Source organism: Danaus plexippus, chromosome 4, assembly GCF_018135715.1.
Source record: "Danaus plexippus chromosome 4, MEX_DaPlex, whole genome shotgun sequence".
Lineage (NCBI taxonomy): Eukaryota > Metazoa > Arthropoda > Insecta > Lepidoptera > Nymphalidae > Danaus > Danaus plexippus.
In genome coordinates, this window is record NC_083538.1 from 8,522,986 (window position 1) to 8,548,835 (window position 25,850).

Genomic DNA, 25,850 nt, shown 5'->3' on the forward strand with positions numbered 1-25,850 from the left:
CAGCTAAGTGTCGAAAAGAACATATCTCAAGAGCGTTTAGTGCAACATAACAGACTGGTGAGTCAGATGACGAAAATAAAATTATCTGAAATATTTTACTTGTTTGTGTTTAGGAATCTGCGTTCATTAAAATAACATTAAAAAAAACTAAAGGACTTAGATATTAATTTTTCTCCCCGTTAATGTATCTTGAAGTGAGTTTTCGATACAGTATTGCCATTAGTTTAGTATATATATATTTTTTAATCTTTTTCAATTTTCCTGTCTACCACCGACTAATTCTTTTAAGACTAAGATTTTTGTCATTCTGAGGGCAATATATATAATAACAATGACATCAACAGATGCCAGAAACACAATTAAATGAAAGGCAATATTAATATTACACAAGTATTGAAGACTTATAATAATAATTCAACTTAATTTATTTGTCAATACGAAGGTTGTAATATGAGACCGTGTTTCTCTTCTTTGCTAATATGTAACCGTATTTTAACCAATCTCTTAACAACAAGTGGAACTTGTTACCTATTGCCAGTTTAATAAATTTCAAACTTCGCTAATATTTTTTTAAACCAGCCAACAAGTTTATGGTCGTATGTGACGTCACATGACCTGATCACGAAACTAAACGGAAAGTGTTTACCGAATTCAGGCACGACTTAGTTATAACCTTGAAAATTACGAGCTGGTCATGAGAAAGATTATGTCATATTAAAGGTCGAAGGAAATTTGTTACGAGATACCTTATGATACAAATAACAAAACACTTTAAACTTTTTGTTCTATTGATTAAAACTCATTTTACTGTACCCATCTTATCAACACAATCTATTATCACACATAAATTAATTATCAATATGAATATAATTTTCTAAACCTGTCTTTCCCTGTCGTGTAGTCTGAAGGTCGTGTCTGCTGAGCGTGCAGCGTGTAAAAATCGCTCTTACGTTGATCTTAATGTTTATATAATTTGACACTGAATATATTTCGGTAATCTTTAAGATCATCATCATCATCAGCCAATCGGAGCCCCCTGCTGAGCAAAGGCCTCTTCTCACATAGAGAAGGTTAGAGCATTAATCACCACGCTTGCTCAAGGCGGGTTGGCGGTTTCAAACTTATCATTTGAAATTTTAAGTCCAGATTCCCTCACGATGTTTTCCTTCACCAGCTAAATAAATACTATAACTCTTAGACAGTACTTTATACTAAATACTCTTAGAAAGTACATATAACTCGTAAAACATTACATCGGTACTTGCCAGGTTTCGTTAAGATACTAACATATTCTGATATTTATTTATTCTGCCACAATTATCTCAAAAAACGTCGAATATTTCTACTCAAATTGGGCAATTTGATATAACTGATGAGACGGGAGGCATAATATTTACATAGTAATATTATAAAAAGGTTAGGATTGAAAGACTGTTAAGATTTGTAATAAATGTTTCAGTGATATTTCTAATGCAGTCTCCCGATTGTTTTGTGTCTTATATTAAAAATAGAAATTAAAAGACTGTATCAAGAAAAATTGCTTAAGAAACTACAAGATCTCGTTTTAAAAATGTCATTCTCAGAAAATGTTATTTCTAACTTATGTGTTTCAGTTCATGTTTTTCATATTCTTTCCACTTAATAGGTGGTTGTTAGTCTTAGAGAAATCTCTCACACAAACTAAGTACTGAGGTAAAATACATCGAGTCCGTATAGACAAGTAAAATATGGTTACTAAATTTACAAGAATAGCTGCGGGATAAACATAGCAATGAACATAAATAACTAATGTTATGTTTTTGGTCCGTAATATATATATATATACATGTACCTATTTATAACTACATATATATATACCTAATAAAAGACTTGTCGAAGTTAATGAAATCGAGTGCAGTAGTAAAGATAATGATATGTTTACAATACATTAATTCATATGCCAATGGACATTTATTGGATTTCAAAATTGAGAGTTAAGTGCAACTGATTATCTTGTAACATTTTAAACATTGTAAACAGCGATAGTCCCCTATCCTAACACTGGCTTTTCGTTCAGTCGTTTATGAATAAATTCATAGCCGTACAAGATACAGGTATCAGATAAAAAAGAAACTACGATGCATAAAAAAATGTATAAAAGTGTACTTTGTTGTAATATATGTTCGTGATAACGGAGCTCAAAAGCCATCGCGAATCAAATACATGTAGTATGTGGGCGTTTGATTCCAAATATCTGACTTGTCGTGTACTTGACCTCCGAGAGATAACACGGATGACATTACATCACCGTTATTTGGGACATACGGAATTATACACGGCTCATTGATATTGTTTCTCTTCGTTAAGATAATTATAGCATTTAACAAAATATTTCATCTGTGTTACTGTGTACGTTAACTATAAAATATACACGTAAATTCTTTGGCGTTATATTCTTTGAACTTAATCGAACAAGAATGTATTGTGAGTGCTCTGTATGGAAAGTTATGAAGTGTGCATTGTTAGTCCGTGTGTCGATGAGATCACTAAGCGGTATGCTTAACACTAGTTTGCATGCTCACACAACATACGAAGTGTATCCTGTTTCCATTGAGTGTGACGATTTATGACAAAAAACCTGTTGACGCTCCGTCGTGTCGTGTGGCGATGCAAACTCGGAGTAAACATACTTGTGAATAAAACTCTATATACGTAAACAAATAAATCAAACTTATTTATATTATGAGTAAATGTAATGTAGAATATAAAGTTACGTTTTCCATACTTTCATAGTTATAAGACATAATACGATAAGCGAGTTAGTAGCGGTTGTTGGCCACGCGTTCCGTTTCACCAACCCGGTAGCAGGTCGACAAAATAAAAATAATTAAAATAGTCTTAAAATATTTGTTCTCATAAAAACACATAATTCACCTTACAATATTAAAAGAAATTATAACCTTAGTTTAAAATAATTAGTTAAGTTAAGTTTGCGCTTTAAGATGTTGCTCAACTAGAACCCTGGTATTGCACAGGAATAAAGTAATAAAATTATATGTAGGTACAGATGTTATAATTGCTTGTGATTATTTTAATTTTCCTTTTACTAACAAAGTAATATAATGTTCTTAACGTATGTTCATAGTAGAATAATTTATTATAGAATAATTTTTATTTCATCCTAATCTCTGAATACGACTGCACAATTACTTTAGAGTTTAGACAAAAAATCAGTAGTGAATATAAGATAATTAGCAAAAGCAAGATAATAAACATACAACAGATGTATGTCAATTAAATTTTTTCTTATAGTGACTGTATTTAAAACTACGAACATTTAATAACATTCTTTCTTTCTTTCCCCTTTCTTATAAATAAATTAGTTGAATGACGACGTGAGAGCAAAGGTTATCAATATTAATGAATAGAATCGAATATATGACGTGTGTGGATCAGAAATTAGGGAACATGGACGTCAAAACAAATATAAAAGAATTGGTATACATTCGCTGTGAGAATCAAAATCATTTTAATTCATTTACAACAAATAAATCAGAATAAATCTTAACATTCGTTCGGAGAAATAGCGTTCGTTTAACGTTTTATTATTTACCATCGGCACCATTGAATGAAATTCAACGAAACGAAGCATAAATAAAGTCGAGCCACTTGCACGAGGATGACATCATGCAATTATTTTTTGTTCACAGAGCAATGAGAATCCAGAAAGTGTACTACACTTTAGTTACATAACGTACATTTTAATAAAAAATACCAAAGTTATAGAAATTTAAATCAAATTAAAACGACTAAAATACGAGACGGACAATAAATTTATCGTGTTTTATGATATTTTAAACATAGAAATTCGATGTCGTAGCCTGTGGGGCTGTTTAACAAGAGCAAAAACTATAAAAATCATAGCCGACAATTACTTCAATAAACATCATTCATCGTGTAAGCATCAATGATGTCATAATTACTCATAGAAACTCATTATCACATGAGCAATTAGGGATGTGCACTAAGTTTAACAAGTGATGTACAACGATTTTGCCTTAGACTGTTTTGAAAATGGTATCATCGTAAGAAATACTATATGTGAATTCGTGTATTTTAAATTGAGCAAATGACGTCATATATACATTAAAATGATTTTAATTACAAAAAGGAGGAGAAACAATTGTTACACTGTTGTTGTTGATAAGAAACCTTTAATATTAAACAAGTGACAACGAGGTCATCTCTGTAAAGAAATGATACGACTGTGACGATGTACTTATTGTTATTTATAATTAGTTATGTATTACGCTTTTTGTCTTTATCGCTGTCCTAAAATTGTTTGATTTCTAAACGCCGTATGCTATTTTTCGTTCGGCCGATTAACAAAAACCTGTAAGCGAGCACAGATAAGATAAGGAGTCGTTATGTCACTATTATTAAAATTTCACGAAACAGATAAAAAATAATTCGGTGATTATTATCTGACTTGTTTGAAAATCTTTATGAGTTTTGTTTTAGTGTTTTGTTTGGTTTAAATATTCGGTTGTCAAGGTCAACATTTCTACTGTTATTGTTGTGATAATCGAGTGTGTACTTCTATGGCCGGTTGATCTGTGTATTCAGGATGCATACTGAATTTCAACGAACCTAAAGTATCTTGTTCACTTCGTCTTTGTGAACTTAGTTATTGTTTAAGACCACTTAAACATGCTGGTTTAGGATTTTATTGCTCTATTATGTCCGTTTTGTAAAAGACACAGATAATTGTAGTTCTCGCATAACTTATCTGCACAAAATAGTGTATATATATTTTTATAGAAGCGTCAACAATCAGTCGTAGAAATTCAAATTAAGTTTCATTAAACCGGTTACACGCCCGATGACATCAACTTGACCTTTACAATTATTATTTACCTCGTATTTCTGCGATGTGAGAATCGTATTCCGATTTGCTCCGGACGTAGTCCTTTCTGGGAGCTGTGTGTAGGGTGTGGTGCTTGTACTCCGAGTACCACTCGTGGGGCGAGTCGGGCCGGTCTTCGGACTTCACCTCGGTGACCGTCTTCTTGACCGTGACCCTCTCGAACCTGACGAAACGCACTCCGGCCGCCAGGTCGCCCTCCTCGACCTGACGTTCCGCCGTCTCCTCAGGCTCGACATGCCGCAACTTCAAATTAGGGAATGGTGTGTCGAAACTCTTAGACGGCGACTGGGTGTCGCGCGTATGTTTCAACTTCACTTCAATTTTCGGCGACTCCGGCCGCCGCTTGCGTTGTTCTATTTTACGTTCTATTTCATCCACGTCAGTAGTAGCTTCCACTGAGTCTCTCTTGGTACGTCCGGACCACACTCTCTCGAAGAAGCTGACGCGGTCGCGGAGACCGCTCTGCGACGGAGAGTCGCGGCCGTCCGACATTTCAGCATGACCTCCTCCAGCGAGGGTTCGCTCGATACTGATTCCTGCTCGCCAAGTGCGAAGGCTCTGCGCCGACGCGAGACCCACGTGCGACTAGACGTCGCCCAGACAACCACTGAGCGCTTCTCTTTGAAAGCTCACTGAGCTGTATAACTTTTTCCGTACCCCACTGACTTAATGACCCCTTTCAATGACTCCCTTTGACTGGTATTGTAAATGGAATTTAAGTTTTCACTAAGTTCACTCACTCATCACTCATCACTCATCACTCAAACATACACTTCAAATTTTATTTACAGTACAGTATATGAGTATGTTATGATATTAATATTTGATTTTTCCTTATTATAAATATAATTAGGGAAATAACTAATTTAATTTAACTATAATAAAGCATTTATCGAGTGAACTTGCCAGTTAAGTGAAGAGATTAAATCTGCACGATAAATCGCGATAGGGAATCCTGTTACAAGTAATTTAACGTTATCCAAAAGATAAGTGAAATCAATCAATGACATTTTAAAAGCTATTCCGATAATGAATGCTCTGAATAAAATTGTCGTCGAATCATCTGAAATTAAATAAATTGACAACAGCATCGATTTAAACTAATAATAATTATTAACCGTAAAGTAAAACTTAGCTTATCTATTAATGCAAGTACCGATCTTAATCGTATACATTAACTAAGGTCCGTTATTTATTGTTCTGTCAGTCTGTGCTCCACTTGACAGTTGACATGTTGACAAACAATGACAGTATGAATAGTGTCACAAGTCTGATTACAAAATATTAACTTCATAAAATACTAGCTTCCTTTCCCTTCTTCTCACGGGTACACAAAGGCTTTTTTATTTTTACCTTTTATTTATATATTTTTTTAAACGAAAACCACATCATCTTTTTTAACAATGAATATAGCGTGTGTTACTCAGGGTGAATGTCGCTTTCCAGCGGTGAAAGAATTTTTAAATCGGTGTTGTAGTTTTTGAGTTTATTCGTTACAAACACACATACACAAAAATACAAATTCTTCCTCTTTATAATATTAGTGTAGATCGAACATATATATTTTTTAAAAATATTTCACAGAATATTATTAAATTAAAATTACTCTTGTGACTATTTCATTAACTTTTTAAGTTTTACAATATAGTTTTAACTATACTAAATAGAAACAAATCATTTTAAATAAAAAATAATAATGAATGTATGCTACGAACTGAGTTCTGCGATATTTGTAGTCGTATAACAAATATAAATATCATTTCTTGTCGTTACCGTAATTTTGATGGAATTTAAGCTAAGCTATGAACTTTGTAAATTTTCCAAATTCATTTCCCCATTGTCAGGTCAGTGTTTTTTTTCTATTTTAACTAATATTAATATAGTATTATTATAATTTATTTTGATCTCCTTAAGAATTTTATCACAACAATCCAGTATTAAACAAGCATGAACGTGTATTTTACTGCAGTTGCGTAACTAGAAAACGATTTTACGACTTTTTTTATTAAACTAAACATTGCCATTGTACATAATACATGTGAATTCAGGCCACTTGAAGTGAACGTATTTATAGGCCCATGGTCTTGCCATATTTGTAGAACAGAATTGCCAATCTTTTATTAAATTTCTAGTAGACTTTAGAACTTCGTAAGGAACGATAATGATTTCTTGGTTCCATGACGACTATGAACATTTAACCTCTGCAATATGAAGAGTACAAGAATTTTATATTTAGGCACATTAAAATACGCTTGTAGACTTCACGATAGAATATAGATCTAGTGTTGCCACAATACCAATTTTTCGTATGACGACCAAAACCAAATTTCTTACTCAATGAACGAACCCTTCCGAATTCATAAGAAGTAATTAGGAGCAAACAGACCGTGTCGCACTCCGGCCCCTTTCGATTCCCCGAATCTTTAGACATTTATAACCTTAAGTATACAATAATATCACAAATGGGTTTAATCTTTCCTTCTTAAAATTCCTAACGGACCGCTTTATAGAGACTTTCTCTTTGTGACTAGGAATGGAGGCTTATGATTCCTTTCAAACACAATCTGCAGTACATCCCACGAAGTAATGTAATGATCGAAAAGGTCATTTATCATCGCCTGCAAGACGTCAAGGAAACGTCATTAAAAGAAAGTACCTATCGATTGCTTCGGTTTAAGCATTGGATATAATAAGTGTAAGGACATATTTATATAATAATTTTGATTTATAAAACATCCTTGTGGTGATCTTTAAAATGAAATAAAGGAGTGATTTAAGAAAACACAAGTAAATATTTGTATTATTTCAATAGGAAGCGCGCCCTAAGGACTTGGCAGATATTAGCAATGTACAGTTCCTTGAACCCGTCCGGCTTATCTACATTCTCTTTGTACAGTTTGAACCTTATCACCAAGTGTTACGACACTTTTTGCAGAGAAAAATATTGACGATATCTCGAACTAATCAAAAGCCGTGGGTGTGGAGCGAGGTTCGAAACGTCTCCTAAACAAAAATATTATTATTTTATGAATATTAAAAAAATATAAAAATAAAGAATCATTTGCCTGAATGAAGCCTTTATTTTTATACTATTAAAAACATAAAGTTTAAATTGATCACGATCATTTTAACGAACGCTTTCAAAACACGTACATGTCTTATAAGAACATAATATATATTTATGATAGCCATACATTTCATAATATTAGAAAATACAATCCGCGTATCAAATCTGGTTTATATACATATATAAGTTGAAGACCGGTCTGTCTAGATGTTGGTAACATGCGGTGGTGCACTCCTCACATCGGGTACAGAGACCATATCCATTAAAGTAACGATAAATATAAACACACTTCGTATTTTGCGAGCAAAATATTTAATTTTATGTTAACAACGCTATATCCTTTAAACGTAGGAAACCTACGTACATTTAAAATTAAATGTAGAAGTATACTTTGTAAAATATTATTGAGGGCCTTAGATTCTGGAAAGCTATCCGACATACTATAAACTTATAAGACTTTGAATGCAAAAACAAGTTTAGGAAACGACGAGTCTCCCATGTTTCTAAATTTTACTTTGAAATAAAATAATATTTTTTATAAAAATAAGTGAACGGCCGTATTTTGGTTACACATTCTAGGAAAATGCATCAGCGGTACTATATATAATGAGTCTGTATGGATGAAATCTATTAAGTATATACTTTATATATATAATTAATTGACGATAATATTCTCATCATACTTATAAAGTTACATGTTTGATTTTCAAACAATACATAAAACAGTAATTTATTTATCCATTCTGCAAAATCTTATAAGTAACAAGAAATAAAGGAAATAAGGAAGAGTCGGGTTGACGCTGGAAAGACAGCTGACGCTGGAATGACAGATGACTGCTGTAAAGACAGCCGAGGCAACGGCCTAACAAGCCCAGCCCGGTATTATCCCGTTAAAAGTCCGATGAAGAAAAATACCCCTGGGACAGTTTGAGAGGGTGGGCGAAAGATCTGTCCACCGGTCGATGTAAACGGCGAAATGAGCGCGAATACGGATTTGAAGTGCCCTAAGTGGGGGCAAAAACACAAGAGACTAGCCTGGTATATCAATCATCTAAACACATTATGGTATTGAAGCACGACAATGCAGCAGAGTTGACTCTCATTTATCCCATGGTGAACCGGAAACTACCTGTAGACCTTTGACATCTGGACACGTGTTAAAATCCCAAATATCAAACAATTGACTTAGAAAGTTCCCGACGATAATTTTAACGGTCCTGTTAGAGCATCCGAGTTCGAAGCAGGAATTGAACTCACAAGTAGAAACTTTCCAAAATACTGTTTACGACTACTTTACCGAGCAATATTAACCTCAAAGTCGTTACGCTCACAAAACAAAGACAATTCTTTCAAGATTTAAATGAGGAGGAAAAAGCGGGAATTAATAAAAAAATCTACGTATAGCCAAAGCCCTAGCCTGCAATCGCCTAAGTCATCAAATGGCTAGGGTGGTAGGGTCAATTCTAAAACTAATTCATGGAATATCGACGCAAACTGTAGCATATCATGATAATTTTTACCCTGCAAAACAGGAAGTAAATTTTAATAAATACCCTTTTGTACTCGAAAACCATTTTTAAGGAAAAAGTATACGACCATTTTATGAGCACATATGAAGTGCCTAAAAATGTCAGACTATATAGGCACCCAACGCACAAAAACCTGGAATTCCTCTAATGCTACAGGAAATAATAAGACAGATAAAAGAAAATCGTCTAAATTTGCATCGGGACCGCTATTATCTCATATTTAGTTTTTAAAAAATGTCCTTCGGTTCGTAAACATCTCATAAATATATAGATAAAATCTGGTCAAGAAAGCAAATCCCGGAGTGCTTCGGGAAAGCTATTTTTGTCCTCATTCCCAAAAAAGATAGAGTTACTGATCCGAAAGAAACTAGACCTATAGCCTTAACAAATACCATATCTAAAATATTTTCTCAGTTCTACAAACAAGAATAACACGTTTCATGGTCATCAACAGGTATTTCAGACCAAATCACCAGAAAGGGTTTTTACTCGGGATTTCTGAATGCCTAAAATACAACACTTTGCTGTCGGAGTGTTTAAGAGATCCTAGAAAAAGCGATAGGCAAATTACAGTTTGTTGAATAAGAGATTTTTGCATACCATTAGCACTACAATGGCGCACCATAATTCATCATTGGTCGCCAGAATTGCTAGAATTTTATCTCAATACGTTCCAGACGACTTTCCCAAATCAGAGTATGATAGTCAAATTAAACTTGCTATAAAGGTACCAATAAAACTTGCTATATCTGTGGGAAGGCAATTGGAAATGCTAAGCATTTGCTGGTGGAATATAAGGTACTCCTGGATAACCACAAACGAGCGATCAGTAGGTTTTGTGAGAGAAGGCAGTGGGGCTGCAAAATCAATCGTCAAGCCTTACTCTATCCTCAAAGCGGCTTCGGATTGGATTATAAATTATAATGATAGATACGTATTAGAAACAATAAAAATCCCAGAGGATATTTGTGAATAGTCCTCCAGACCAGACATATTTATGTATTTCCGAATTTTAAAGCACGTTGTGATAATAGAGCTCACGGTTCCTTGGGAAACCAACATTCCAAAGGCCATACCATCAAGGACAATAAATATTACGAGCTCACTAACGAACTCCAAGAAATAGGTTCGTCGTGGATTTATACGCGGTAGAAGTGGGAGCGAGAGGTATAACGACTAAATCTCTCTGCAACCTACTAAAAGACTTGGGCCTGTCCAGAACTCACATCAATTCATTCTTGGAACGTACTTCGAAGCCAGCCCTAGTAGGTTCTTTTCAAATTTGGTTAGGTAGAGAGAGGAGCTTGGACGGTGGAGGTGAGCGTTTAACCCGCGTTAAGTAGGGACCCCTTAATCTACACCTGGGTCGCAAGTTCCAGGCACTGCTGAAGCTCCTCTCCCTGCAACACAATGGACCTGGCACCCGCACGGCGAATCCATTGAATGCTAAGAGAGATCCTATTTTGACAGTTTCGTGAAGATAGTTCTAAAAAAATCATAATAAAATCATGAAGTTATCTAAAATAAGACAAAAGTAAAAACTAATTGATCGAAATAGCAATCTCTTTATAACAATCCACAACCATTGTTAGAATTCCAATATGGTTGTAAGTAAAATTAACTTACACATTCAAAAATTGTTTTAAAAGATATGACAGATTTATTAACTCAAATATATATCTCCGCCATATTATGTACTATGGACTAGAAAATACGATAGTGTATCAATTTTTAATAATAAAGAAACAAGATAAAAGTGTTGCTACTAAGAAATAATTATAAAGTTACTATCACCGCGGGGAAAAGATAATGATACTATTAAAGGTAAGGACAAATTATTTCAGATTTAAATTTACATTAAACCGATACATATAAATATATATACATTTATATATATGATAAATTCTGAATAGAATAACGCCCACAGTCAGTGCTGGCAGAAGAAAACGCCAAGACGAAACCGGTCCGACGACATCGTATAGAAATCCGAGCGGCCATTGTGTGCTCTAGGTCATCTGACTGTACTTCGAGACAAGTCAGCTTGTACACATGACGGTATACAGTTCAGAAGACACATATTGTGCAGCTTCATGTGAATCGAACTTAAAACGCCGACTTATCAGATATACCTAATATATTAAATCTCTCTCATTTTCATCAAATCAAATTCCTCAAAATGCGATGCGCAACATATGTATAATTGAAATAAAATGACGAATTACATTTATGACATGACGCGCACAATAATAATGCATAGAAAACATAAAGATCTTGTATAGAGATAATTAAAAAGATGCTCTCTGTCGAGCCCGCGAAGTATTTAAACTTGGATAGAATATAGTTATACATATTAAATAATGCAAAACCATTCTGTAGCGTTTGTCTGAACCCAGTTAGATGGGACCTTTAATAACATATGCACAATTCAACAATGATGCTGAACAATTTTTTGTTAGTCTCCTTTGTGTGTTTGGCGCTTGGACTGGGAGCCAGCGTCGCAGAACGTGACTCGAGCGAGATGCGGGATCACGAAGTAACAGGACACCTTACAATACACTCACAACTATATAAATGTATTTTACAACTCTGAACATTCGCTTTACATTTATTATTCCCAATTAGATCGACGATCGATTAGATGACTATTTATGTAAAATAACTTACAATTAAATATTAATTCGTTTTATAATTATACGGATCTTATAAAAAACAGCGTTAACCTTCTAGAAATTGCTGCTACAATAGGATATTATTCTTTTTTTTTCTCTCAGTAAATCTTAGTTTTAAAGTTATTAATATAATGTTAAAATATAAGTTATCTCGACGTTTGCGATAAATCAAAATACTTAGCGTGGGTGAGCTCTGATTAGTTTTATACAGATAGGTTCGTTTATAAGTTTATTATATATAATATTTCTTGATGTATGTTAAACCGAATCAATTACAAAATGCAAAAACAAAATTACTATACAAACGAAACTAATATTTTCGGATTACTACGCTTTATTTTATTATTTTTAAAACTACATACTACCGACGTTTCGGTTACTTTGCAGCGACCGTGATCACGGTTGTCATATAAGTTTGATTTAAATGAATACTCGCGAAAGTCTTAGATCTCATTACATTATTATAGCGTTCAATAAATCTCAGATACTTTCTAGGCTGTCAAGTAAATGCTTTTAATTGTAGACAGTTCCAAATTAAGCAGATCTATTCTAGATTAACAACTACAGAAGATTCCATCAGAGATGACGGCCAGCCACTGCACACGGACATCGAAGATGAAATAAAGATGAGTGAATTCTAAATATAATGTTATTTATATAGCAAGCCCCGTCCGGAGAGTACGTGGGTTCCCGATCTAAATCTGTTACGGGAAACGATGGTTTAAAATCACATCTCTCAGCGGAAGTACTTTCCACCTCTAGCCTTTCAAACATACGTTTGTCTAAGTAAATGTTAAACTGACTTCTAAGACTTTCATCGACCCGTCTCCGCAGGAATGTCTTCGGAGCGTTGTCGCCAGACCAAGACATTGACCCTGGTGGTTCTTGACGAATTTAACGAAACCGTGCGAGTTAACTATAGACCATGTATCATGGTGAAAATAATTTAAATGTTTATTAATTTAAAACTTAATCGCTTTAAGTAACGTCGACTTTAGGAAGTTTGAGCTAAAGTTATATGGGGAAACTTCTCCCAAACATGTTCTTAAGAAAATTGTTTCGTTAGTTTCTCAAGAGAAGGGGTTCGCAATGCAACGTTTATTGTACCTTTACGTTACTGTAATATATGTATAATTAATTATTATTTTATCTTATTATAAACAATTTGCATAGTTTAAGCAACTACAAGTTTGGTACACCAAAACCGGGACAAGAAATCCGAATGACTTAAACAAGAACTTCAACTACAATTCCTTCTATTTCGTGTAATTTTAACATCGAAATCTAATCAATCCTTTGTCTAAATACATTCAATTTAGAACCTACAGAAATTTATTGTATAAAAATTTTTTATTCATACTCTGAACATCGTTCTTATAAATATTGCGTTATAACTACAAGGCCATTTTAAGACGGGACGAGACGTGACAAATGAGTTCGTTTAATATATGATAAATAATAACATAATAAATAAGGCACATAAACTCACACTTATCACACAGTTATAAACGCATGAGATATACTTCTTTTTTTTCTCATTATCTCGCTTTAATTATATTCAAGTTATCAATGCTACAGCATAGTTTGTAAGTTATAACAGTTTTTCGTATCACAATATCCTTTCAAGAATTCGTTTCAGACCTGACTTTCTCTTAACATGTCATAAGATCTTCCAAGAGATGTTGCCCTACAAGATTATTGGTTTTCGAACTTATTGGTTCCTACAAGTATATTTATATCAACATCTTTAATAAATGGCTGAATAATATGGTCATTAATTATAACAGACCCACACTAATATATTTTTTGTAAGGTAATAAACTTGGTAGTTTTAAGTATACCTTCATTATGGCAGAATTGTTACAATTAGTAGAATGTCATCCAAATGCCCTGGAAGCTTGTTATTAGAAATCTGTAGGACGGCTAGTTTAAACATTAATTACTGAATAGTATTTAATCTGAAATGCTGGTTCATCTTATACAGGAATCTTAAATAAAGAGAAATTACAAAATAGTCTTTCTAAAAAATATTGTAATGGAGTCCGCTGAAGTAAATATATATAATTTTAATTTAATCTAAACCGATTAATCAATAGTTAAAAGTATTGGATCATTCTAGAGAACTTTAAAATTCCAGCTCGCAACTCGAACCAACATACACAATAATTATTAATTCATACAAGACACATGTATTGTTTTATTTGCGTTAATGCTTTAATAGTTATTTTACAGCAATTTTAAGGGTTGCTAACACAGCTCACAATCAACGTCTCAGGAATCGGGAAACACACTCATTCAATATTAGATACGCAAGTAGGCCGTCTGCATCCAAAAATATCTGAACACGTGCTTCCAATATATCAAACGCGGGCCTAACGTAGCTATTATGTGACAGATTCACTGCTGTATAACATTCTTTTGAGTTTTCATCAAAATGCGAAATGGTTCTTCGCGTATAATATGAAAAAAAACAGTGAATTTCATCCCACAAGTGATACGTTATAAAATAAATATATAAAGGCTATCACATGCGAGGTGGAATCTGAACATATGCATGCGTTTTTATAACTGGCCATTAGCGACATATATTACGGCTTGAATGACGTCGGTAGCTCCAGTGACGTAAGCGCCGAATCAGCTGTATCAGAAGTATTTTGAGACGAATCGAGTTTAGCCGAGCGTTATTAATAATAGAAATGAATTAATATGAACCATGAGAAAAGTTTCGAGAGTTCCAGAAACTTTAAGTGCCCAATAAAAAAAAGATATCTTAACTCGATTCCTTTGTATTTCATGGCCCCTTTTAGTTCATTTATATATAAAAACAATAGATATGATAGGTGAAACTAATATTGTACTATTCGCGTTTTTGAACTCAAATAGATTACTTTAAAATTACTTCTCGAACTTTTCATTCAGATATCAATTAGATATTGCTCGGACATTTAAATTAAACCACTGGTGTATGCTGTAATCACTATTTTTAAAATTGGAACATGAAACGAAGATAAGTTTGAAGGAAAATATTGTATTGATGATATTTAACAAGTAACATCACAATAAGTTAATGAAAATATGATATTTGATGAAGGACGAGCGCTTATCCTTCACTCGGTCTGTCACAAAATATGCTTTGTATATTATTTACTATTTTTGTTTCTTCCACAGTGGTGTATCTGATGCAGAACTTTATTCCTCGATGAGTTATGGACTTAGAAGACTAAAATATTGTCACAAGGACTGACGAAGTGTAGGAATGCCAAGACATCTGCAAAATTTGACCTATTTGGCCAAGTCGCAGATATTCATCAAGGAATGTGTGAAATCAAGATTTCATACACATACTAAAATTTTCTTTGATAATTATATTATTTCTTATACATGTCATTTTATTTCATCAATAGACGTACACCGCATGTCAAAGGATATCTTGAAAATTAATATATCTTCTTGTCGTAGTTTTATTTATTTGTAGCGTACATTTATAATGTATTGAATATTCATTATTAATATAAACTGAGAGCTTTACTCGGCTTTGGAAAATTAAATTGTCTTTCTTGTCATACAGGTCAGATAGACCTTTGTATTTTGACAAGATGCATGTAAACTAGATGCGGTAGTAAGAAGTCCTTAGCTCCTACAAAACCTTATAAAGCTATAAACCTTATAACGTCTTTTATTTGTTATATTAGTAAGGAAATTCGGGTTTTTCTAAAGCCGTATAATGAACACTACTCACTAGTTTTTACAAATACAAAAGGAATTTAAAATACTCGTACGTTTTATTAGATAAATATTTAGTTTTTCGTGAGAACCCATAGTATTACGGGAATTAAAAATGTAATCGCAGAACAAGAATGGTCACAAACTTGGTTAGCGATTGTGACTGTTAATAGTAGTATGCGGTAACATATTTCAAATCTTTAAAAAAATTCCAATATGGCCTCCACTGTAATAGAAATAAAAATTTGAATTGATAATCTGATAGAATATAAATTTAGACAGAAACTAGTATTATGTTATATATTTATTATTTATTTATTTATTATTAGAATTTATATGAGTAAGTAAGAACTTCTATTAGTAAGAATAACGGATAAAACAACAACTAAATAATATAATTAATAACGAAATTTCACAAATTGATTGATAACTTATAAAAGCTTGTTCAAATACTCCAATTTCCGCTGTGAATATTACATTTAAACTGCTGATGCTCAGGAAAAATAAGAGTCGAGAATGCTAGTCAGATTTTTTGTACAAAATTTTTTTATACAAATATAGACCGTTTTTTTATGAAAACTACATATTTGATAAGATTCGGTAGAGATGAAAACTGACTTTGCTACATGTAATTTTTTTTTTTTGGTATTAATAAATTATAAAATATCTAGACACACACAGATATTCCACCGAGTTCCAAAAAATAAATTTCATTTTACTAGTACTTATCTCCTTTTTGTAAGTAGCCTCAAAAATATAAATTCAGGACTCCTTTATTGTTGGTAAGTATATTATTTAGTTAACTGGTAACACATTACAAGTTAAACCTTCACCATGTGCTCGTCGAACTTTGTTTTAATATGAGGTCTCATGCAGCTTAAGACTCAAAAACCTTGAATATTCTTTGACCATTTCCTATAGACCTTACAATGTCAAAACTAATTTTTTGTCTCTTTAATAATTTTTCTAATTTTATTAACCTACTTAGCAAAAAATATGCGCTAAATTCAGAATAAACACACATTTAAAAATACATTGCAAGTTTGGGAATGTCAGGCAGTGGTCAGATTTGGGACAAGGTGGATGATCTCACATCACTGTTACAACTCTACGTGCAGATACGTTAGATTTATTTGTGTTGGAATACAATTTGTTGGTATGTTTTTATTGGAAATTAACAGTTCAATTTATATAGTACGATAGAACCATTTTTGAGTACACCACTACCAAACTTTATTGAACGTAATAAAGAAACCAACGATTGTTATCTGTTTAGTTTACTGAGGTAAATCAATCGTGATAATATTTACGTAAGAACTTTGCAAAAATGCTTGAAACATTTCAATTGCAATCTCATGATGGACAAGCGCACTTCAGGTTGTGTTCTAGGAATGGATTGACACTACGTCCGCCGTCTGACGGCCTGACGACGCCTCTGAAATTATCAACTTGGCGAAGGACCAACTCTGTTAACGCGACTTGCTTTACACAAACTGACCGTCTTTAAATACCTAAAAACCGCATTTAGTCTCGTGAAAACTAAAATTCTGTATATGATTTAAATAATGCCGCAACCTTACTATTACTTCCGCAAAACGTATTTATTTGGTGTACTTAAAGCAATCAAGTGATTTGATTGTTGCAAGAATTATAATTTATTTTCCTTCAATATAATAGAAATTTTTAAACCGTAAATTACATTTATATATAAGTAACGGCTGGCTACGCGACTCAGTGTTGATCTTCAACATTTCTGTTAATAGTTCTTAAGCCAACTCTAAATTACACCAACTGTAACTCATACTGCCGAAAAGAAAACTGGTGTTTAAGGAACTCTTTTTTAATGAAGCTGTTTCTTTATGAATTTTATCGACTTATATAAAGAAATAAAAAATTAAATTAAATTTACCTTGTAATAGCTGAATAGTGGCTTGGTACTCTGCAAGCTTCTCGTCCACGTATCCTTCTTGGGATTGATTGGCAATAATTTCTGCGGTCGATGGCCCTCTTTCCTCATCTTCCTCATAAATCATGGGTCGTGGTGGCGGAGGCGGTTCCAGCGGAACTCCTGCGTAATCATACTCTCGAACGGTCTCGTATGGTGAGGAGTAATAGTATTCAGGACTCTGCCCCAGTGTGGGGGACATAGGGTAGGGCGAGATTGAAAAATGGGAGCTCGGTGACGCTGATGGCTGTCGTAAGTGAGGCGAATTTAATGGACGGAACGGTTTCGGAGAAGGCTGGACCGGTGGAGGTGTAACTATAGCTGATGAGTGCCTAGGTCCAGATATCAAGGGTGGGGGGCTGGGAGCCCAGGGTGACGGAGGTCTGTAATGCAAAGGGGAAGGAGGCCCTGGAGGTCGAGCGCGACCTCGGCCTGGTGGCTGCGACATCGTGAGGATTGATTCCTGTCAACCCGGTGTGTCACGCCTTAATTTGCATATCTGAAACAATAAGACATCAGACAGTTAAAACTTAAAGTTTTATGTGTAAGTCAGTAACGACATTATTGTTATCGTATTCAAGATCACTAATAAATAAATCCACCTCATATGCTAAAAAGCATCCACATTTTTTCCAGCATTGTTATGGCATAACCGAATAAAAAAGGCAGCTAATGTTTCGGAATTTCTAATTTACTGTATTCACGTGCACGCGATTGAAGAAAAGCCAAAAGCCATAGTAAATTCTTATGATCGCGTGTTCACCGCATTCTATTTTTGGGAAACCCTATCAGAAGGGTTACAGAGGTACGGCAGCGGCAATACAACATGAAACAGATGGCCGCATTTATGAGCTTCAAATTGGTTATTAAGTGCACCTTTGTAGATAAGGAAATATTTAACGATTACACCAAACATCCAAAGTTTTACTTCACTTAACCCTAACTAAAAGACTACGAACCAAAATAAACATATTCATTTAAAAAATATGACATACCTCTACACTCAAACGTAAAAAGTTTATAGGAATTTCAAATATATATCTTGAGAGTCTCTTATTTGCATAAAAGTTGAAATTTCATGAATGTTTTCTTAAATTTTTGCAAGCGATTGCATCGATATTTTGGAAGACATAACGTTAAATAAATAACATTGGCTGTACGCCAGACGCCCGCTACATCACTGGTGCTATGTCATATTCTAGAATCTAGATTAAAAAAATGTCTTTCATTACACGATAGTTGATTATTGGTTATTAACTAACTTATCGTATTTGAACATATATAACAAGAAGTAAATAGAAATTTTAGAAAGAGATTGATCATAGTTAGTTTTATTATTGATGTGATTTTCAAAGACGAAAATATTTAACTATTCCGATCATAGTGTCTGACGTCATAGGTTTGTCTTTCATAATAGATTCGGATATTCAATTTATAAAAAAAAATATCGTAGCTTCATAATTAATTATCAATCTTCACTGCTTTTAGGAAATATGTATTATGTATGTGTATATGTGATCGTGTCTGTTATAAAACAAGAATGAGATGACCGAACCTGTGTCAATTGAACTCTACGGTCAAATAAACTGTGATCTGGAACAACAGTACGTATAAATTTAAAACTTGAAACATATTTATTTTTATTGCATAGTGTTTTCGATGGGATAAATTTAAAAATCTTTTTAGTAACAACATTTAAAGGAATGTATTCGTCTCAACTTAAACAATCTAATCCTAATAAAACCTTCTTGATAAAAATCCAAAGTTGATACACTAACGTAACAACAATAGTCAATGACCTTTAAAGGCTGCGGTGGGGCGGCGACACAAGCAGTCACAAGTTCCGTGCAAAAAATTACATCGCGGGAATCACACGAGGTGTTTCTGGCTTCACTCCAGGCAATCACGGCTAACCCGACATTACCGAGATGGTATTCCGACTATTTTTATCTAAACTATCTAATAACTAAACGAAAATTATCTACATCATTTCTAACATATAAACTGTCAGGTCTATATTTTACTTATAAGAAAAAGAAAAGATTAATTTATTCCATTAATCTTTTCTTTTTCTCGGATCATTACTTACAAGTAGAAGAAAAAGATATAATATTAATAATCTATTAACAAATGGTCAAAGCTTTAAAATTCAATGTTTCAAAAAAAGAAAGGCCTTAAATTTATAAGACTATTGATTTCTCAGCGCTAACGTAATCATGTAGGCGTATATCGTAGGTGTACACAAACAAAGAATTCAAAATTGAGAAGAATGGGGTCGTTATATGAAAAAAAAACATTGGCTACATCTCTAAAACATTGATCCTCTTATAATGTATAAAACATGAACAATTCATTTAAATTTAAACATACATTTACCGTACTAATACGATATAAGGTTTGAAATAAGATCTTATTTAGGTAAGACAAAACAGTTTTTTGAAACATTAAACATGGTACAATACAGGACAGTGAAATTATATTATAAATCACATTTATTTTTATTACATCAATGTATTGATATAAAGAATTGATTTATTCGAAGTCTTTCGTTAATTTTTTAAGTTTTTCAAGGAAATTTGTAGCGCGAAAGCTGGCAATACTTGTTGAGTCTTCACTGATGATCCGTTTCCATTTAAAGTGGAACATTAGAATATTAGAAGCTCTCAATAGGTATAATTTTCTCTTTTCTACAAAATCTTTTATTACTACTGAACTGATTTTAATTGTAGCGGAAATCCTCATAGCGTCTAGGATTTCCCAAAAGATAGTTTTACTAACACTCAAATGTTTTTTCAAATCGGATGAGTACATTTCATATCAGCGAGTTCAAGCGTATACTCTGACATAAGTTTTTTATCGTAAGTATTAATTAAGAAGAAATATTAAGTTTAGTAACCTAAGATACAGTCATGTTAAAAGATTTATAAATTAAGAACGACCATGCAAAGCTGTTCAAGTTCCTGACTATCCCTGACTATTTATTGTGCTAACCATAAGGTTTCGGGACGTAATTGGAAGTCACGTTTATTTTCTTCTATTAACAAAGTTTAAAACACCTTCACGTTATTCTATTTTTAATTAACAATAATACAAAGTTGTTATATAAATGTATATTAAAAAAATTAAGGAAAAAAAAATAATTCAAAACAATTTTCTTAAGCTATGCTTACAAGATAGAACTATTTTTTATTTAAAATATAATAACGCCTATTTAACCTCAACTCAAGTTAAAATATTTATATCTCATATTAGTATATGCAATAATTATAGTGGAGTTTATAAACGAGAGAACGTTTAAAAATCGTAGATTTTCAGCCTTGTAACAGTCTGAACTATTATTAGTTACAGTTGCTGCAGCGACTCAAATGAAACAATCGACAAATTTAGACCGAAAAATCACTTCAGTCATAGCAGGCACCATCTATAACTAGATCAGCTATCCCAGAGACGGTAGCGGGCCCGCTGTTTACGAGCAAGACGTGAGAAAAACAGTCATGTTTCGTTGCAGCCTCCGCCCAAGCTGTGTATCGTGAAGCCTTGGACTAAGAATTTATTTATATACAAGCGAGATAATTTATATGATGCCGAAATATAAGACACGCCTGACCGAGCTGTTTGACGTTAACTAACTTTTGTTTTGTTCTAGACATTTTTTAAAGATATTTGGATCATGAAATCTTGATTATAAAAAATATCATGACGAACTTAAAACGCTGTGCTTTTTTTATTAAAAATACCATCACTATATTTATAAGTCGTGCACACCAAAGACAATGCTATGGTGCCGATTTCAATGGATTTAATATTCTCAATTTCTATTTTTAGTTTCTGCTATGATAGATTATGTTGTAGTCATGAAATAATATTGTATATTATAACGGAACTAATTCCAAACAATAAGTTGTTACGTCCAACAAAAACTTCCCAGAAAATAATCGACATTTAAAACACTACCCGAGTAAAAAAAATATAAAGAATTAGAGGTTGGTATGTATTATTGAATAATTTTTAACAAAACTAATGTCATTCAAAAAAAGCGCATACAGACTAACGAAATATACAATAAAGTTAACACCATTCATGGAGGTAGTTTTGTCTCTAATTTCTAATTGCTTTGATCTTTTAAAAATAGATAGATTTACAGGATATTTTGCCAAATTTAAAAGAATGGTTATATCACTTAACAAATAAGGAAGTTGCAAGCTATAAGTTAGAGAAATATCTAGATAACTACTAATAAATCAAACGAATCTACCCTCCTTCAGATACACCGCGTTAAACCAAGGTCACTTGTATAATAAAAAAGAATACAAGGCGTTTAAAATAATTTTTGTTTTGACTATGACAGTGTGGCTCCAAACAAACCCGTCGCGATCTCCAACACTAACTATTTATAAATGTTACGCGAAACGCCCTTGACAAAGGCGCTAACGTTGGCGCAAAACCATTGATGCGTCGGCGCATGCGCACAAACATCATACGCTGAAAGTCCCTTGAACATTTGCCCGTAGTACCGGGAATTGGAGTTGTAAAATTCTTATCATACCGATATATAGTATATTTCCGATATCCATAACGCATTTTAAATGCTGTCGATGCCAAAGCTTCTTTATTATTTGGATTGCCTTAAGTTTTTGTTTTAATTACCGAGTAGATAGTGATTTATTCAGACTAATTCTGAGAGTAAATACAAATAAAGTCGTCAATGGTAAACGCACTATCCAAGTACAAGGCTATTCACTCCTTTGCAGAAATCCAAGATGTAAGAGAAAAAAGTAACATAGCATAGACTTTTTTCATAAAAGTCAAGTTTGAAACATAATTACAATGTAAATTTAAGATGTAGTTGTTTTTAATTTTTGATACATCTGGTTCATACGCATAACTTTCGTCCTATTTATGAAATAAAATATATGAGAAGAAACTTCTCAGCTTTCCATGGATTCACCGTGCGGGTGTCGGGTCTCGCGACATATAAACTACGTATTTCTAAATATCGTTTGTCAAACACAGTTACTATGTCACATGAAAATCTGATGAAAAGCGAAAATAAAATCATATATATATAAAACTATTAATGAATTTTCGTATTTAAATTAATAAACAACTGGGAAAAAAAACGGAGCGTACAAAAACCGGATATATATGGATTACTTTTTTGTTCTAGCAATTTAATAATTACTATTTAGATTGCAAATCAATCTATTAAAATCAACAGAATAATGACATTTATTTCAATGATCGTGTTATATCGAAACCTACTTGGAAAATAAGGCGAAGTCTACCATCAATATTAATAAGTAGCCGGTAAGTAGAGATGCATTCCAAGAATTTCCAATAGCGTTAATCACGTCCGCTTGGAATCAAACCTCTACGGCGCTGGTAGTATGATTTACATCGTAACAACATGCCATGATTCAATTATAAAGAATGCTCCAGTTACAAACCATGCTAACATGCGCTAATGTTTGAACATTGATCTAAAATTACGGGCCTGCCTAAATTTCAGACGGGCTGACCTAAAAATTTCACTTTATACGCTGGACTCTCTAACAAAGCTTACGATCGTTCAAAATCACCGCTTGTGTATGTTTGACAATATTTTACATTAACTATATATTCTTACGAAAATCGTCAGAACCACTTAGCGTCTGGTATTTCTGTGGTCCATAAAGGTACATTTTTCATAAAAGACAAGAAACCCTTCTTCTAAAAGACATAACCAAAAAGTCACTCTATTTTTTTGCTCTTGGTTGTAAAGACATAGAGCAGATCAGACCTAGGAAATGGTGTGTTAGAAGTTCCCGAATCAATAACAGATCGCTTCCGGTTGTCTAGACGTTACGGCGAACAAGGGGTAAGTTTTTCCTAAGATGACGCAATGCGGAAAATTAAAGGATAACATGAAAAAATATGACTAAACAGAAACAGCTTTTAGTGAAAGTGGCCGATTAATTATTATAAAGAATATTCCTTGCATACTCATACACCCTACGTACAGACCTATAACCTATGAAGGGACCTTATATACTATCTAATAGAATCAGCAAATATAAAAAAAACTTAACTCGAACAGAACAATCTCAAAGAGCACTTAATAATGTTTCAAATTAAAAAAATATTGAATATTGCCATGTCATTGCAAAAGAGGAAAATTCAAACATTAAAGGCTTTATAATATGGAATATGCAAGTAATAAAATTATCCAGAGCTATGACAAGGCTGCACAGATTATGATGTAATTTAATTCACAATTGTTATAGAGGAATGACTTCTAAAAATCTCCCGGACTAAATCGTTACAGAAGTTAATATAGAATATTTATCGAATTGATGAAAACAACTTGTAGAAATATCAAAGAAACATAAAATAAAACGCTAAGACTGTATGACGGTGTAAATAGCACAATTAATTCTGGAACACGCAACTGAAACTCTACACTGGCGAGTTGACTCCAGGAAGCACGTGCTGAAACAGACGGAAGTGCAGCAGCCGGAAGCATTTAACAACATGCCAGACTTACCGATATCAAGAGATTCGTAAATCCACAAAACACAAGTCACAATTACACGTCAAATATGTCGTTAACACTTGGTCCGTCACGTTGGAGCGATTCGTTAGGCGTAAGTCGATGGTCGCCAAGTGTTCCGATACCGTGCTCCCGTCTCGTTGAACTGAGGCGGGCGGGCGGCTTCGACTCCGCTCGGACGGTTTCGGCCTTTAATTTTAGAACTTGGCTCTCTCCCCGGTTTTATATAGAGGTGAGTACATCGTATAAAGCGTGTGTGAGATGCGGTCGCCGCCGCATATATATATAGGAATTACCGCTATTTTTTTAGTGTATTGAAAATTTTTGCATTCCGAAATCTTCTAGACAGTTCTGATTGGTTGACTTAATCGGTGATTGTTACATATGGGAATATATAATAAAGCCTCGCTTACCCTCCTATAGAGGAGCCCTGAAATCCTTTTTCTCTGTATAAATCTCTCCCCAATACCTAATAACGTAATATTTAAAAGTCAAACGGCTGTTGCAAGGTTCCTTAACGAAACTATTATGAACGCAAATAAGAAATACTGAGTAAGTGTTTATGAAGATGGCTAACTAAGATGATGTATGTGTGAATGTTTAACGTTTCTTAAATCATGCTGAAATAACTTTCTGTAGGAAGTCATAAGATCAATTTAAACTCATTTTTAATATTACAGAAAGTCTTTTAACAAAAAATATAACTTTAAGATTTATTTCAATAAAACCATCAGCAAAGATACAACAGTTTCTATTCTTACTTAAGTTTTTCTTTGACACATGATTATTAAAAGTCAAAACCGAATCCCCTAAAACTCACTGTCCGTGTGGCTCTTTTTCATGTATGAAGCTGCGATCTTCCAAAGCCACTATAATTTGTTGCAACCACTTTTCAGGCAACTACAATGTAATAGATTTTATTCATTTAGTTTATTGGAATGCTAATATGGTCCTTTTGGTAATACAGACTTGTAGAACAAATTATACACAAAAAAACAACGACTAGCTAGATCTTATCATATAACCTAAGGATAGATCCCTTAATATAGGAACAGGTAAACGCAATTAAGATAACGAAATACGGTTTTGGTGAAACAGACAAGATTTGAACCTAAAGTCGGATATAAGACACACTAAAGTAAATTATTTAAAAATATCAAATGGTACAGCTCAAAAAATTTAAAGGCTGATTTAGAAAGTATGAGGAATGTCTGTTTATAATAATATTGTTCACTCGATTCGATTTGTTATATTTTATAAGAAAACTAGCATCAAGTGTTTTTCAACGATGACAACTGTAATCTGAATGATATAAAGCAAAAATATAGATTCAACAATGTTAATGAAAGAAATAATACTATTTAGAACTTTTCCTTTTTTGATTCGATCACACAAATAAACTATAAGTCCACAAAACTACTTCAACTTTTATATACACACCTACCTATGAACGGAAATTTAAAATGGAAAATACAAATAATT

The 25,850-nt window shown here is 33.2% G+C and overlaps 2 protein-coding genes across 2 annotated transcripts in view; both read right to left on the minus strand.

Annotated features, from left to right (window-relative positions):
• LOC116768623 (muscle-specific protein 300 kDa) overlaps positions 1–5,413 on the minus strand; it is a 91,140-nt gene extending 85,727 nt beyond the window's left edge. Inside the window, 1 exon segment of the mRNA XM_061524065.1 lies at positions 4,897–5,413. Coding sequence (XP_061380049.1) covers positions 4,897–5,398 — 502 coding nt within the window. The 5' untranslated portion in view covers positions 5,399–5,413.
• Positions 5,414–7,696: 2,283 nt separating this feature from the next.
• Positions 7,697–24,525, minus strand: LOC133319481 (uncharacterized). The gene is made up of 3 exons (XM_061524057.1): positions 24,363–24,525; positions 17,804–18,338; positions 7,697–7,909 (listed from the first exon to the last, which is right to left on the minus strand). Exons 2-3 carry the CDS (start codon positions 18,285–18,287, stop codon positions 7,824–7,826), a joined length of 570 nt encoding a protein of 189 aa, XP_061380041.1. The 5' UTR covers positions 18,288–18,338; positions 24,363–24,525; the 3' UTR covers positions 7,697–7,823.
• Between the last annotated feature and the right edge of the window lie 1,325 nt (positions 24,526–25,850).